The sequence below is a fragment of the Sceloporus undulatus genome, chromosome 2 (genome assembly GCF_019175285.1).
Source record: "Sceloporus undulatus isolate JIND9_A2432 ecotype Alabama chromosome 2, SceUnd_v1.1, whole genome shotgun sequence".
NCBI classification, from domain to species: domain Eukaryota; kingdom Metazoa; phylum Chordata; class Lepidosauria; order Squamata; family Phrynosomatidae; genus Sceloporus; species Sceloporus undulatus.
In genome coordinates this window covers 202,472,991-202,485,544 of record NC_056523.1, presented here as the reverse complement: position 1 = coordinate 202,485,544, position 12,554 = coordinate 202,472,991, and the positions used below count along the sequence as shown (strand labels likewise).

At 40.1% G+C, this 12,554-nt stretch overlaps 3 protein-coding genes across 7 annotated transcripts in view; 2 read left to right on the top strand and 1 right to left on the bottom strand.

Moving 5' to 3' along the window:
* Window positions 1–12,554, top strand: part of LINGO2 (leucine rich repeat and Ig domain containing 2) — a 774,940-nt gene that overhangs the window by 724,145 nt on the left and 38,241 nt on the right. The window contains exon 1 of one of the 4 annotated variants that reach the window (XM_042449993.1): window positions 6,464–6,508. The exons of the other annotated variants lie outside the window; for them this stretch is intronic. The gene's annotated coding sequence lies outside the window, so the exon portion shown is untranslated. Of the gene's footprint in view, window positions 1–6,463; window positions 6,509–12,554 lie in introns of those variants that run through there. 4 annotated transcript variants of the gene reach the window in all.
* On the top strand, window positions 1,045–4,794 carry LOC121921641. Of its 2 annotated transcripts, none has more exons than XM_042449995.1 (4): window positions 1,045–2,057; window positions 2,169–2,249; window positions 2,365–2,430; window positions 2,552–4,794. In XM_042449995.1, the coding sequence occupies exons 1-4, from the start codon at window positions 1,571–1,573 to the stop codon at window positions 3,502–3,504; spliced, it is 1,587 nt and encodes a 528-aa protein (XP_042305929.1). In that variant the 5' UTR covers window positions 1,045–1,570; the 3' UTR covers window positions 3,505–4,794. The 2 variants fall into 2 exon arrangements, with proteins under 2 accessions (XP_042305929.1, XP_042305928.1); XM_042449994.1 differs by having other exon boundaries at window positions 2,169–2,252.
* On the bottom strand, window positions 4,291–6,387 carry LOC121920530 (putative nuclease HARBI1). The gene is made up of 2 exons (XM_042447666.1): window positions 5,601–6,387; window positions 4,291–4,989 (listed from the first exon to the last, which is right to left on the bottom strand). Exons 1-2 carry the CDS (start codon window positions 6,189–6,191, stop codon window positions 4,291–4,293), a joined length of 1,290 nt encoding a protein of 429 aa, XP_042303600.1. The 5' UTR covers window positions 6,192–6,387.

Below are 12,554 nucleotides of genomic sequence, written 5' to 3'. Positions count from 1 at the left end.
TGGATGCAATTCAACAAAAGGTTTAATAAAAAAATATTAACATTATAGAAACAATAACATTTATGTATAAAATTAAGTGGTGGATGTGTTTTCCAGCTGCACTTTAATAATGTTTTCTAATTTCTTTACTCTTCTATCCATTTTCTGAAGGACTCTCACAATTTTCCTATTAATGTTCAGCTGAGTCTTCAAGGAAGATTGCACTGTACAAAAAAAAGAAATATATGAACAGCTTTTAATAAGACAGTTTATTGCAATGTATTCTCTGTTTAAGACAATATGTTCGTATATTTCTTGTTATTTACTGTCTTGTAAGTTACGTTTTCGTTATATTAAGGTATTTCGTATATAGATATATGTTATTAATGGAAACCTTAATCCTTATATGATCACCACTCTTTTTTGAAATAGACAATGCATATTTATTTAAATTCACCTGATTGTTGAAGTTCTGCCAGAGTTTGGGTTTCTGGCATGATGTCACTTGCTTCAAGGATTCCTGGTGGTCCCGATTGGATTCCAGTTCCAGAAGGTTCATCAGTAACATCTGCATTTTGATGCATATAAAAAAAGTAAAGAGATAACTAAATCTGAAATTGTGCATTGATCATAGTAAGAATACTCTAGGAAAACTGTAGGTCGAGAATACAACTAAAAATGTAGGACATTAAAATTTCTCCATCTTTTTGCAGATAGCATAAATAAGAATACAGAGTGGCAATGCTGTTGTCTAATATATTTATCCTCCATATCTACACCCATCTATCCCTTCCTATGTTGGAAAGGTATGGCGACCTCTGGGATGGTATTCCATTTTAGTGTTGTTTTCTTTTGCAAACTTATAAGGGAAATAGCATAACATGATATTGCTATAGTTACTGTCTTTAGCAACTGTTCCTTATGGCTACAACACTGGGAAAATTCCATGGCATACCATGCAACAATGAGCCTTTACTTGTAAAGCTACAAACTTACCCGATGGATTTTTTTCCTGGGAGCCATTGTTCCCAGCCATAAGCCACAGCTCTTTCATCAGGTGGAAAAAGGGTGGTTGTTTTTCTTTGGGGGGTGATGGCCCTAAATTAATCACAGTGTCCAAAAAGGTATCACGCGTTTTTTTGAACTTCATGAATACCTCTTCGACGGTGCGGTTGTAGCCATGCATTTTTAAATGCGCTGCTACCTCTCTATGCACAGGAAGAATGGGCATAGAACGGGACCTCATGAGCATCTTTAATTTTCCGCTCCCCCTAACACTTCTAAGGAGCAGTTCTATCTCCTTATTTGCCCACGTGGAACCCTTCCTACGCGCCATCACTGCTTCCCAAGAACTTCGGCCACTCTGCAAAGGTCCAGCGGGAAGATGGATTTGCTACGTCATCACTGTGCAGGGATTCTTGGCGCGAAAATATAGACTTGCGCCCCCTAGTGCTTTTACTGCAGTGCAGGGAGTTTGGGAGTGGAGAGAGCCAGCAGCAGCAGCTAAGTGATACCGCAGACGTTTGATTCACAACCTCTATAATTAGATTGCAGACAGCATTATTTTATATTTGCTGTCATTAGGAAAGCCATGGATAGCCATGCAGTGACCGAAAGTGGTGCCTCCACACAAGCAAGGGGGAGGGTGTGGAGTGCCAATGAAGTTTTGGCCTTATTAGAAATATGGAAAGAACAAAAATTGCAGAACAAATTAAAAAAGAATTATAGAAATTTGGATATTTTTAAGGATGTAGCTGATGAAATGGCAAAGAAAAACCATGTCAGATCTGCAGAGGAATGCAGAAGCAAATCCAAAAAAATGAGATTTGAGTATAGAAAGGTTGTGAAACATAATCAGAGAAGTGGAAGCAACCCTATTACATGTCCCTTTTACAGGGAACTAGAGGAAATCTTTCATGGGGATGTTAGCATCACCCCTCATAGGTTATCCCGAAGTCTTGATTTTGAAAGGGAGGGTGAAACCACAAATGTGACTGAGGAAACCGCATCCACCTCCATGGCTAACACAGGCGATGGAGGCACCCAGGAAACAACTACCAGACAAGACAGTGATGAAGGCAAGTAGCCCATCTGTAATGCCCGATCATTTCTGCTATGTGCGTGAGAACATTATTATTTTTTTAAAATAACAAATGCTTTACTCTTTTTTTTACCCTTGAATTTTTCAGATTCTGATGACACTTGTCTCGATGACACAATCATTAATATTCCTTTCACCATTTTGGAAAGTGGACCTACGCAAATAGCAGGTAGTAGTATATAAATTTATGCCAATTTCTGGATCTATGTTGTGGTAATAAATATAGTGAACCTGTATAAGTGTTCAAAATAAATAACGTTTGTGTTTCATGGTACACTTTGAAGGTGCGACTGGAGAACAATTGGGACACTTGGAAAGACGTGCAGATGGTACCAGCGGTGGAACCGATGGTAGGTAGTATCTGCTTCTCTAAGAAAATTCCTTGTCTAAAACCCATAACATGATGCTAACATAAGAAATACATTTCCTTACTGTGGGCTTAATCTATTTTCTCAAATTTTTTAATTTCAGTACGTAACGATCCCGATGAGGAACAGGAACAACCCAATGTATTGCTGTCTCCTGGAACAAGACTGCGATCAAACAGGAACAGGAATCGTCGCGCCAGAAGAGGAGAACATATTGCGCGCACTATAATGCAGAGTGCTAGTCGAGAGGCCCAGCTTACCCGGAGAACACAGGAACGGTTCATGGACATTGTTCACGACAGCATGAAAGACTGTAGGAGGACAGAAATGGAACTTGTAAATATTATGAAGGAAGATGTTAGGAGAAGTGCACAGGACAGACAGAGAATGTTGCAGTACATGGAGACCATGACTGAACTGTACCGGAGGAAAGTAGATCATGAATGTTCACTTCCAACGGGACAACATGTTTCTGTCGCCCAAGGAACTATGCACACATCATTCAGGGCATCTCCGGGTGATATTCCTCCCTCAACACCAGGCCCAGCTGTATGTACAGATTTTCAGGAGCAACCATCCACATCGTATGTTGGTGGGCAATTTCAAGGGAACATTTCCCCTGAACTCTTTGATGAACTTCCTCCTGCTTATGCTCCTGATGGTTGTCCTGTCACTCCTACTAGTAACATTCTAGATGATGACAACACAGTAGAGAACATCAACAGGGATGTTCAGAATGTTGTGGAAGTCACTGATCCCCCTCAGAATGAAGGCTGCATTGGAACCGTGCAATGTGTGAGCAATGCTGGAACATCTTCCTTGCAATGCGCGGTTGCACCTCAACAAAAACAAAATAAACCATGCAGTTCTCGTACTGGGAGGATAATCAAGAAAAAAAATATTTTCCCCATAAGGGAAAATATTTATAGGGAAAAGGTTCTGTTTGGAAACCTCACAAATGTTTCTGAATTCTATGTTTACCCTGTTATGTGCCCGATAAAGAGGGACTTTAACCATTTCTCCTTGAACCACATTAAAATTTACTTTCCCTGTTAAGGAAAGCGTTTGTATGTCACCATGTGCATATGGATATGTTCTCACATAATGTATATACTGTACAGTTCATATCAATGCCTGCTTTCCTTACATAATGGAAAAGAAGTCACCAGACGTTTTTTTTTGTAAATAGAAAAGATATTTATTCGTGTTTAAAAATGTGAAGTTATAATGTTGACAAAATACAGCTTTGTTATCTGCAATTGGTCTGCCATCCTTAATATACTTAAACATTTCCACAGCAATAGCAATATTATACAGCAATGGTTTCTAGAACAGCCTTCCTTTTGATTTTAAAGTTTGGTATTATCCTTAAGGTCTTCACAGTCTAACATTGCAATGGTAGGGACCATGATGTATTATTAGAAATGTAATATATACAATCCATTGTTACACCATTGTTTTCCTATATTCCCAAAAATGATATTTGAAACATCAATATAGCAATTGTTTAACACTACAAAATAGATTTCCAAAATTTGGGTAAACAATGACACTAATCTATAACAGTCTGGTATTTATAACCCACAATAATATATACACCAGTAGCAGAACCCGATTGGAAAAAAAAAGGTAAAAGAAAAAAGATTCTAAAGTACCGTGATTCAACATTGCCGTCTTGTAAAGTTATTCACATGTTGTACAAGACACCTTGTCAAACGCATGTATTTCAACATTAATAGATTGATACAAAGGTAAACCAAGAAAAAACTTTTTGAACAGATCAATGCTGTTGGCCTAACCGAGGTGATGTAACAAAACATCAAATAATGTCAGTTTCTGGTGTTACCGACCCAAAATAATGCTAGTTACTGCAGATCTTACAGCTTGACCCTCTTTTTTGTGATCGGTAGAGTGTCCTCTGGTGTTATTTGCGAAAGCAGGGAGGACAATTTTCGCAGGTGGTTCAACATCGGGATCAAGGACTTCTCCCCTTGTCTCACAAATATTGTGCAGGATGGCACATGCTGTAACCACAGAGATAAAATTTTCCTCTTTCACAGTTAGTCTACCAGAAAGACAACCCCACCTAGATTTTAATCGCGCAAAACATCTCTCCACCACGCACCTTGCCTTACAATGGGCAGTGTTATAAGCAAGTTTGTCAGGTGTTAATTCTCCACGATATGGTGTCATTAGCCATTTCCTGATTGGGTAGGCACCATCCCCTATAATCAGTGGTGGAATGGCTACATCGTGGACATGCAGGGTGGGATTTCCGGGCACAAAACAGCCTTCATCCATCACTTCACAGATAGCGGAATTTTTAAAGATGTGGCTATCGTGCGACCTCCCACACTTCCCTACTTCTATGTCGATTAGCCTTCCACTGTGGTCTGTAGTTGCTTGCAGAACAATTGAAAATCCCTGCTTGCGGTTGATGTATTCCTCTCTGCGTCCCAGCGGTGGGCAAACAGAGATATGAGTGCCATCAATAGCTCCTATGCAGTGTGGGAATCCAAATCTCTGAAATCCATCCATAATCTGAAAAAAGGCAAAGGTATAATAAATTTGGGATATCAGAAAAAGGGGGGAAAATATATTTCATATCAGATAATGCATTATTATTATCATTATTATTATTATTATTGTTATTGGTATATGAAACTGGGATCACAGAGACAAAAGCATAACAAGGACAATAGAAATTATTATGTTTTATATACCTAGAACACACTGAAGGGGAATCCAGATGTTACTTGTTCACATATCAACTCTTACAAACATATCAAGATACATTTTTCCAGATTTGCAAACCACAACAGCACAGCTGGATAAGAGAGAGGCCAGCAGCAGAGATGCACCTCCAAAGTGCATGCTGCAAGCCTAGGACCACCCCCCCAGCACATCTGGATAAGAGAGAGGCCAGCAGCAGAGATACACCTTTGAAATCCATGCCCCAAGCCCAGGACCATTAACCCACCCCAATAATTGCAAAGGTGATTGAAAGCCTTTCTTTTTTTCCCACACAAGAAAAAGGCAGGATGTAAACATATCTTTATGGTATTACATAAACAAAATCTATATATCTGTAGATATGAATTAATGCATTTGCACCCAGAAGTCTTAGGTTTAAAAGTAATATTGATACACACCGTGTGGTAGTTTCCAAGCTGGATAGTTTTCCTCAGCAGCAGCTTCTCCATAGCAAGGCACACCTCGATGGCAATTTCTGCAGCTGTGGATATTCCAACCTCAAAACGGGAAGCCGCCTTCCTATACATCAGAGGGCTTGAGAGCCACCAAATAGTTAGGGCCACTCTCTTCTCCACCGGGATAGGACTCCGGAATCTAGACTCCCCACGCTCCAGCTCTGGTCTTAAGATGTTAGCCAGATCAAAAAGGGTTTCTTTAGACATGCGGAAGTTAGAAACCCACATGTCGTTATCCCATCGCTGGAGGACTTCGTCACTCCACCAGTTGGTCCGCTCCCGGGGTTGTTGCCACCAACGTGGGATGCGAGGCCAGGTCGCCATCCATGCCAGACAACTGGATATATCTAGATTGCCGCTGGCAGCCATAACTGCAATCTTACTCAAAGCAGCCCTCCGGCGCGAAATGAGGACAAGCGATTTGGCAATGCGACTCATTCTTCTCCTTCTTCGCTCTTCTTCTTTCTCTACCATGCTCACAAGATCAAAAAATGCTTTCTCCGACGCCATCTTTACACCCCACAAGGAAGTCATCGGACGACTTCCGGGTCAAAACAACCACAGAGTGGCGACGTCATTGGTAAACCGCCCACAAGATCTAATACGCATGCGCTATAGCAAACCGTTCTCAGAACGGTTTCAAGAAAAAGGAATCCCAGTGCGGTAAACTGCCGTTCTGATCCCGTTCTGATCACGTTTTGATTTCTAATGCGGTAAAATCCGTTCCAGGAACGTTATCATCACGTGATGAGATGGAACGTTCTCAGAACGCAGTGCGATAATCTCCACAGCCTTTGAAATAGTATCCCAAGCTGGGTCTTGGATATGTCCAGACACTACAACTCAAGACAGTAAGTGCCACAGCTAAGTTTTCCATTTTGGAAGTGAGTTGGGAAGCAGGCAATTAGGTATACAGAGAAAGACAGATTAGGAACATAACTGTCTGCTTGATTGATGAGTTTCTTAGTGAGAATCCAGATTCCAGACTGGACTTGGTATCTGCAAAGGACCAGATGGAACCCAAGTCCTGCTGATCTTGTAACTGGAATAGTACCCTCTGGCCATAAGCATTCATAGTACTGAAGCTGAGTCCAGAAGGTCCTTTCTCTACTTGGGAATTACCTGCTATGTTTCATAGACTAAAGCAATAAACTTTCTAACACTATTGGGGAATGATGTGGACCAACCATTGCTAGGATAGTTTTTATTGCTAATTGGAGTGCTGTGTGCTACTCTCACAGATAATATAAAACATTGTCTATGCACCACATAGCCCCTGGTTTTTGTGGAGATGTGCATGGGGGGGTGGTTTTAAACATGACACTAGGATGCCAAAAATAGAGAAAATGTGTTACCAAAAGAAAGGACTAAAAAGGCACCAAACTACTGAGTTTCTAAATTCTAAATAATGCAATTTATCCCCAGTGGGATACAGTCACATTTTGAGTTAAACATGAGTATTGTTGCATGTAAAATTGCCACTGCTGCCACCAGGCAACTGCAACCCAAGTCCCAGCCATGCTTAGCTGGCCACTTTGCAAAAATATGAGATTTCTGTTTTTGCAAAGCAACTGGCTCAGCATGGCTGGGAACCGGGTTGCAGCTCCCCAGTGGCAAAAGTGGTGATTTTACATGCGATAATACCCACGTTTAATGCCAAATGCAACTGTATCCCATTGGGGATATGTCACATTATTTAAAATGCAATAAACACCTACATCAAGCAAACTTATACTAATTTATGTGACAAATCCAAATTTAGAAAATTTTACTAAAGTTATCATTATTATCCATAGTAGGAAAAACTGAAACCAAGTAACTAGTGTACCCACTCACTCTGTCCTCTCAACAGACTCCTCTGTAAGAAAGGACATGTGGCCATATCAACATCAGGAGCCATTCCACACTACATAATTCAAGTGGCATTCTTTAACTTTAACTTCCATGGCAACATCGTATGGATTTGCAGTTTGTGGAGGGCTGTTCATAATCCTCAACGAAAGAGCTCTAGAGACAGGCCCCAGAATTTAGATGGTGAGGCCTACTCATCAGTTTTGAACTAGAGAGTCTGTCCAAAAGTTTGCCAAACATTTTCATGCTGTGATGTTACTAAATCAACTCTGTGGAAACAAGTAATACTTTTAATACTGTTTACAAAGCATGAAACAGGAAATGGAACGTGTTGTGGCCTCCTGGAGCTATGTTAAGAATGGCTGTGAAACTTCTAATTGGTTAAGAACTGCTGGATGCGTCAAGTTAAACAAGAAGCTGTCTTAATGCGAGTGGAATTTCTCTGGGATTCACAGGGGTGCCACCACTTTTTCCATAATGTTTTCACATTTACATTCTGTGCTCCCACTGATTCTTTTAGCATTTCACAGAAAGCATATCCATTAAACACAACTATTCTGGGATTTGATTACTGGCATGAATGCATTGGTGACAAAATCACTGAGGTACCAGCTGTAAATTGAATGAAGTTTTATTATGTGAAGAGAAAGCATGCTGAAATGAAAGGAGGTTCCTTTTGGAGTTATGAGCTCCTGTGAAATAATTGTGCTGTTGTTCTTTTTGAAAAAGTAGATTATGAGATTTTTCATATTTCATTATTGTCAGTGCAACACCACAAAAACATGTCAAGTAGGTGCATTGGTGTCAATGAACAATGCAAGCAGTCTGTCCTGTAAAATCCAAGATTTTCTAAGTGGATTTTTCTCCCTTAGTGTGGCTTATGTATGGGTGGGCAAAGTGCAGCCATGGAACTACCTGTGGTCTTAATTGCTGTTTTGGCTGCAGACTCTCGGAACTGCCTTTTTTCTTCCTAGCAAAGAATGAGTTATACCTTCTGAAAGCCCTGCAAAGTTGGGTTGCCAGTTCAGGATCCTCTCAGGCCCTGAGGTCTCCTTACCAAAACCTGAGACCAAGGGATAGCCCCTAGTGATTGCATTAAGCATCATCCATAATGTGTCAGCCACAGTTGTTCACAGCTTGCCATTTAAACACACACATACACACCACATTTGCCTGTTTGGAAATTAAGAGAGAGATTTTCACTAAAGGAACTCTTTCCCAATCAAGGTGAAATGAGGAGTTTAAAACTTCTCACCTACTCAGGGATAAGAAGCATTTAATTTAGCCCATTTGCATCTTACCATAAGGCAGAGCAGAGGAAAGGTTAAACCCTGATGCTACAACAACTGGAAGGAGGAAACTAACTAAGTAGATGTATAGGCCCCCTTGAGAGTCTACATATGTTGGGACAACAAATCATTGAAAGTTTGCAAATTTTAACAAACTGCTGCTCTCCTAGCTAAGGTGGAGGTTTGCACACAGCTCTTTCCTCTTGGATGGAACTGAATCTATCTGAACTGGAGAATCTGTATCCTGTTCTCCTGCCTAGAGATGATCAATGGCAACTGGAGTCTCAGAGCCAGCCTTCAAGATCCAGCAACCCTAGCTGAGAGCAGTGGCATCACCAGGAGGTGCAGGACACACCAGGTGACACCCTAAGTAGGGGTAACACCACTTCTCCTCAAACACCTACCTTTTGGCAGGCTGTGACATTCATCTGCTTCCCTTTAAAATGCTTTAAGAGATGGTGGGAGTAGAGTGAAGCTCAGTGGGAGAAGAAACGAGAGGTTCCAGAATTTTTTAATTAAAAAATTTAAATTTCAAAATTTTATTTTTTTTAAAAAAATGAAATTTAAAATTAAAAAAAACATTATTTTGAAATTTTATTTAAAAACATCCAATTGTAACCAAATCTTCACAATGTACATGTAAATTTATTTAGGTTATGCATATGGAATTGTAAATTGAAGTTTTAATTTTGCTAGTTGTTTATGCCACAATTATTAGTATGACATTCAGTGGTATATGGGAAGTACGATGTACTGTATGAGTAACATTACTACAAAAAAGCATTACTAAGGATTATGTATACTGTAGGGGGGGAGGAGAGCCAAGGGGGGGGGGGGAGGTTGTCACCAGGACTTACCGCACCAGATGACACCAACCCTAGGAATGCCACCACCAAAGAGTGGCAGTTCACATTTTGAATAGGTTATTGGGGTGTTCAAGACTGTTTAACATTAAAGAAAATACCCTTTTATCAAAACCAGAAGTAGCCTTCTAGCCAGTTCGGGGAGGGGGGGGTGCTCTTTTATGTTTGTTTTGTTTTAATATTTTTTTGGCAATGCATACATTTTCAGAGAGTCCCAAATGCAGATATTTGACCCCAAGACTGTGATCAATTATGTACCTTTGGGCAGAGCAAAATTTAGGAGCATAGCCTTTGTCTGAAATAAATAGTGATGTGCACTTCATTATTAGAGTAATCCATATTGTGCTGGATCCAGAGTTAGATGGATGCAACTACACTGGCCAAAGCAAACACCCTCATCCCCCCCACCCAGTCACATTACTTTCATTGGTGACAAAACTTGCCAATGTATCACAGAGATTAACATACTTCTGAAGGGTGTTGGCAGCAATAGAAGAAGAAGGTGCTAGAGATAACAACCTTTGCATGCCTGCATTCTGTAATTGATAGTGTGCATTGCATGCATTCATGTCATTTCCTCTTTGCTGGTCATAGCCATAACCAATTTTTTCCTACATTAGTTGTCTGCATGTAGTCTGAATTTGTTCACCCTCCATTTTGTAGTTTGCTATTTTCTCTCTCCTTATCCCTTCCTTCTTCATATGTGAATAGCACATTCCAGAGCATCTCACCATGAGATGTTAGGAAAACTTTACTGTTTTTAATTAAACATATTTCATAACCTACTTTAGTCCTCTGCTAGGCATGGGGGGGGGGGGTTAGTGGTGTGGGACTGGTTGTTGTTCACCTTATGCTTGTGAATCCTCATTACTTTGCTTGTGAGATACACTACTGTCTCTCGCATTCCCCAACAGAAAGGAGATCCCTGAAAATTCTGTTCCGCAAGTGCCAATTAGTTGTGCTTATTCATTATGTACTTCCTTTTTCTTCTGTCATTACAGGCATGTACTGTATATAGAACCTTTTTTCATATATGACAACCATGGTTGTCTTACGACTATGGCTTGACAGGACACTAGCATTGTACCTCCCTCTCTCCATTATGGAGTGCTGCTGCTGAGGCTGCAGATGTTTCTATGTCGTGTGATTAGCACACGGCAACCACATTTTGAGATTTGGATGCTGAATATGTTCCATTAGCTTAATACATCCTTAAAATCTACTGGTAACAACAAACCAGAGGGCAGCTGTAGCGAGATAACATACTCTGTGCTGCGTTGGCATCCTGCAGCTTGGATAAAAAAAAACTGAATGGGCAAACTGGTGTCCTTTTTTTATCTTCATTGCTCACTTTAGCAGAATGCTAGATCAGCTAGCTCCATGCTCATTAACTAGCAGAGAAAGCCAGTTCCTCAACTCCATTTGAGTTTTAATGTGCTCACTTGGCAGAGGTCTCAGGGGTTTGTCACAACTGAATTAATGCAGTTAGTGGTCTCAGAAGCTTTCTTCAGAGAGAGAGAGAGAGAAAGTCAGGCCTCTCTTCAGTTCCACCCACACTCACCCAATTTTTGAGCAGCCTTGAATTTTTCTAGCTCATTTTCCTTTCAGAGAGAATTAGGGCTTGGTGCAGAGGCTGTCCCAGAAAACAAAAACAGGGGCATTCTGTGAGTTGTTCCACATCTGTGTTGTACGTCTGGCTTCACTGTAAGGCAGAAGGAGCTGGTTACCTCAAGGAGATGGTTGTAATCTTCAGTATTTACTGATCAGAAGATAAAATAAGTCAACCTGGCAATGGTGAAAATTAACTTAGATGTGTTCCATATTTACTTGGGCTAGTCCACATTTCATGGTGACATATCTCGGTTGAACTATGTTGTTGTTTGTTTGTTTGTTTGTTTGTTTGTTGTCCCTGTTTTGGTTCTTGGGTGATGCCATCTCATTATGAGTTGCTTCAATGCCAGATTTAGCTCCTCCTGCAATTAAACCTCAGGGTATGGAATGGATGCATCATATCACCAGTATATATTTTTGCAAATACATGCACATGAATATAAGGGTACCTGTGGTGCACTGTGAGAAATTGCACACATGGCTGCTACTAAGTTGATAGCAGCAGGTACAAAACTATCTTGTTGAAGTCTGCCTTTAGTCAAACAAGAAACACCTTCACTTGGCTTTTTAAAAGGTGGTGATTTACTATTCCAGAGCAAAAGGAAACATCACATACAGACAATTTAAAATCTTCATATAGTTTAGAAAATTATCCTTGATTTTAGAATTAGCGTAGTCAAGTATGCCCCTTTTTTTCTCCTGAAAACTTCAGAGGGTACACGCACAAGGTAGAATTGTTTATACACCAGCAAAAAGAAATATCATTCTGTTTGTCTGTGTGAGAGAGGGAGAGAATTAGAGAGAGATCTTTAAGGAGGATAAACTAAACAAGCCCCCAAAGAAGACCAAACATATGTATTGGTCACAGACTGCTTGCTATTCCTTATTTTTGCAGAAGAAAAAAATGAGCAGAAAACCTTCTGTGTGTGTGTAAAACACGCATGAAAAAATGTTGCTTTTTGTGCATAGCAGGTTTTTGTGCAATTTTTTCACCAAAAACTCCCCAGGGTGATCTCGTGGCAGTTTACCTGATCCTCCATGGGGTGTCTCAAATATTTACAACTATTCTTTATATTCTTGTCATTGTCTCAAAACCATATTTCTTTTTCTTTTAGAAACATATGCATTTTTTGATTGTGAATCTTCAGAATGTGCAGATGTTGCCAGTCACATTTGTTTTGTTCCATAAAATGTTTTGCAATAATCTAAATGTGAAGATTCCAAACTGCAAATTGTCTGTGGGTTAGTATGCAGTTCTTAGAGGTGAGGTTTGGGTAAATCTG

Bases quoted from the DNA above. Each gene is read 5' to 3' on its own strand.
- LOC121921641 (XM_042449994.1), top strand. From the start codon at position 1,571: ATGGATAGCCATGCAGTGACCGAAAGTGGTGCCTCCACACAAGCAAGG. The intron at 2,058-2,168 runs GCAAGTAGCCCA...TGAATTTTTCAG, and splicing joins CAGACAAGACAGTGATGAAG to ATTCTGATGACACTTGTCTC. The intron at 2,253-2,364 runs GTAGTATATAAA...TACACTTTGAAG, and splicing joins ACCTACGCAAATAGCAGGTA to GTGCGACTGGAGAACAATTG.
- LOC121920530 (XM_042447666.1), bottom strand. From the start codon at position 6,191: ATGACTTCCTTGTGGGGTGTAAAGATGGCGTCGGAGAAAGCATTTTTT. The intron at 4,990-5,600 runs GTGTGTATCAAT...GCCTTTTTTCAG, and splicing joins AGCTTGGAAACTACCACACG to ATTATGGATGGATTTCAGAG.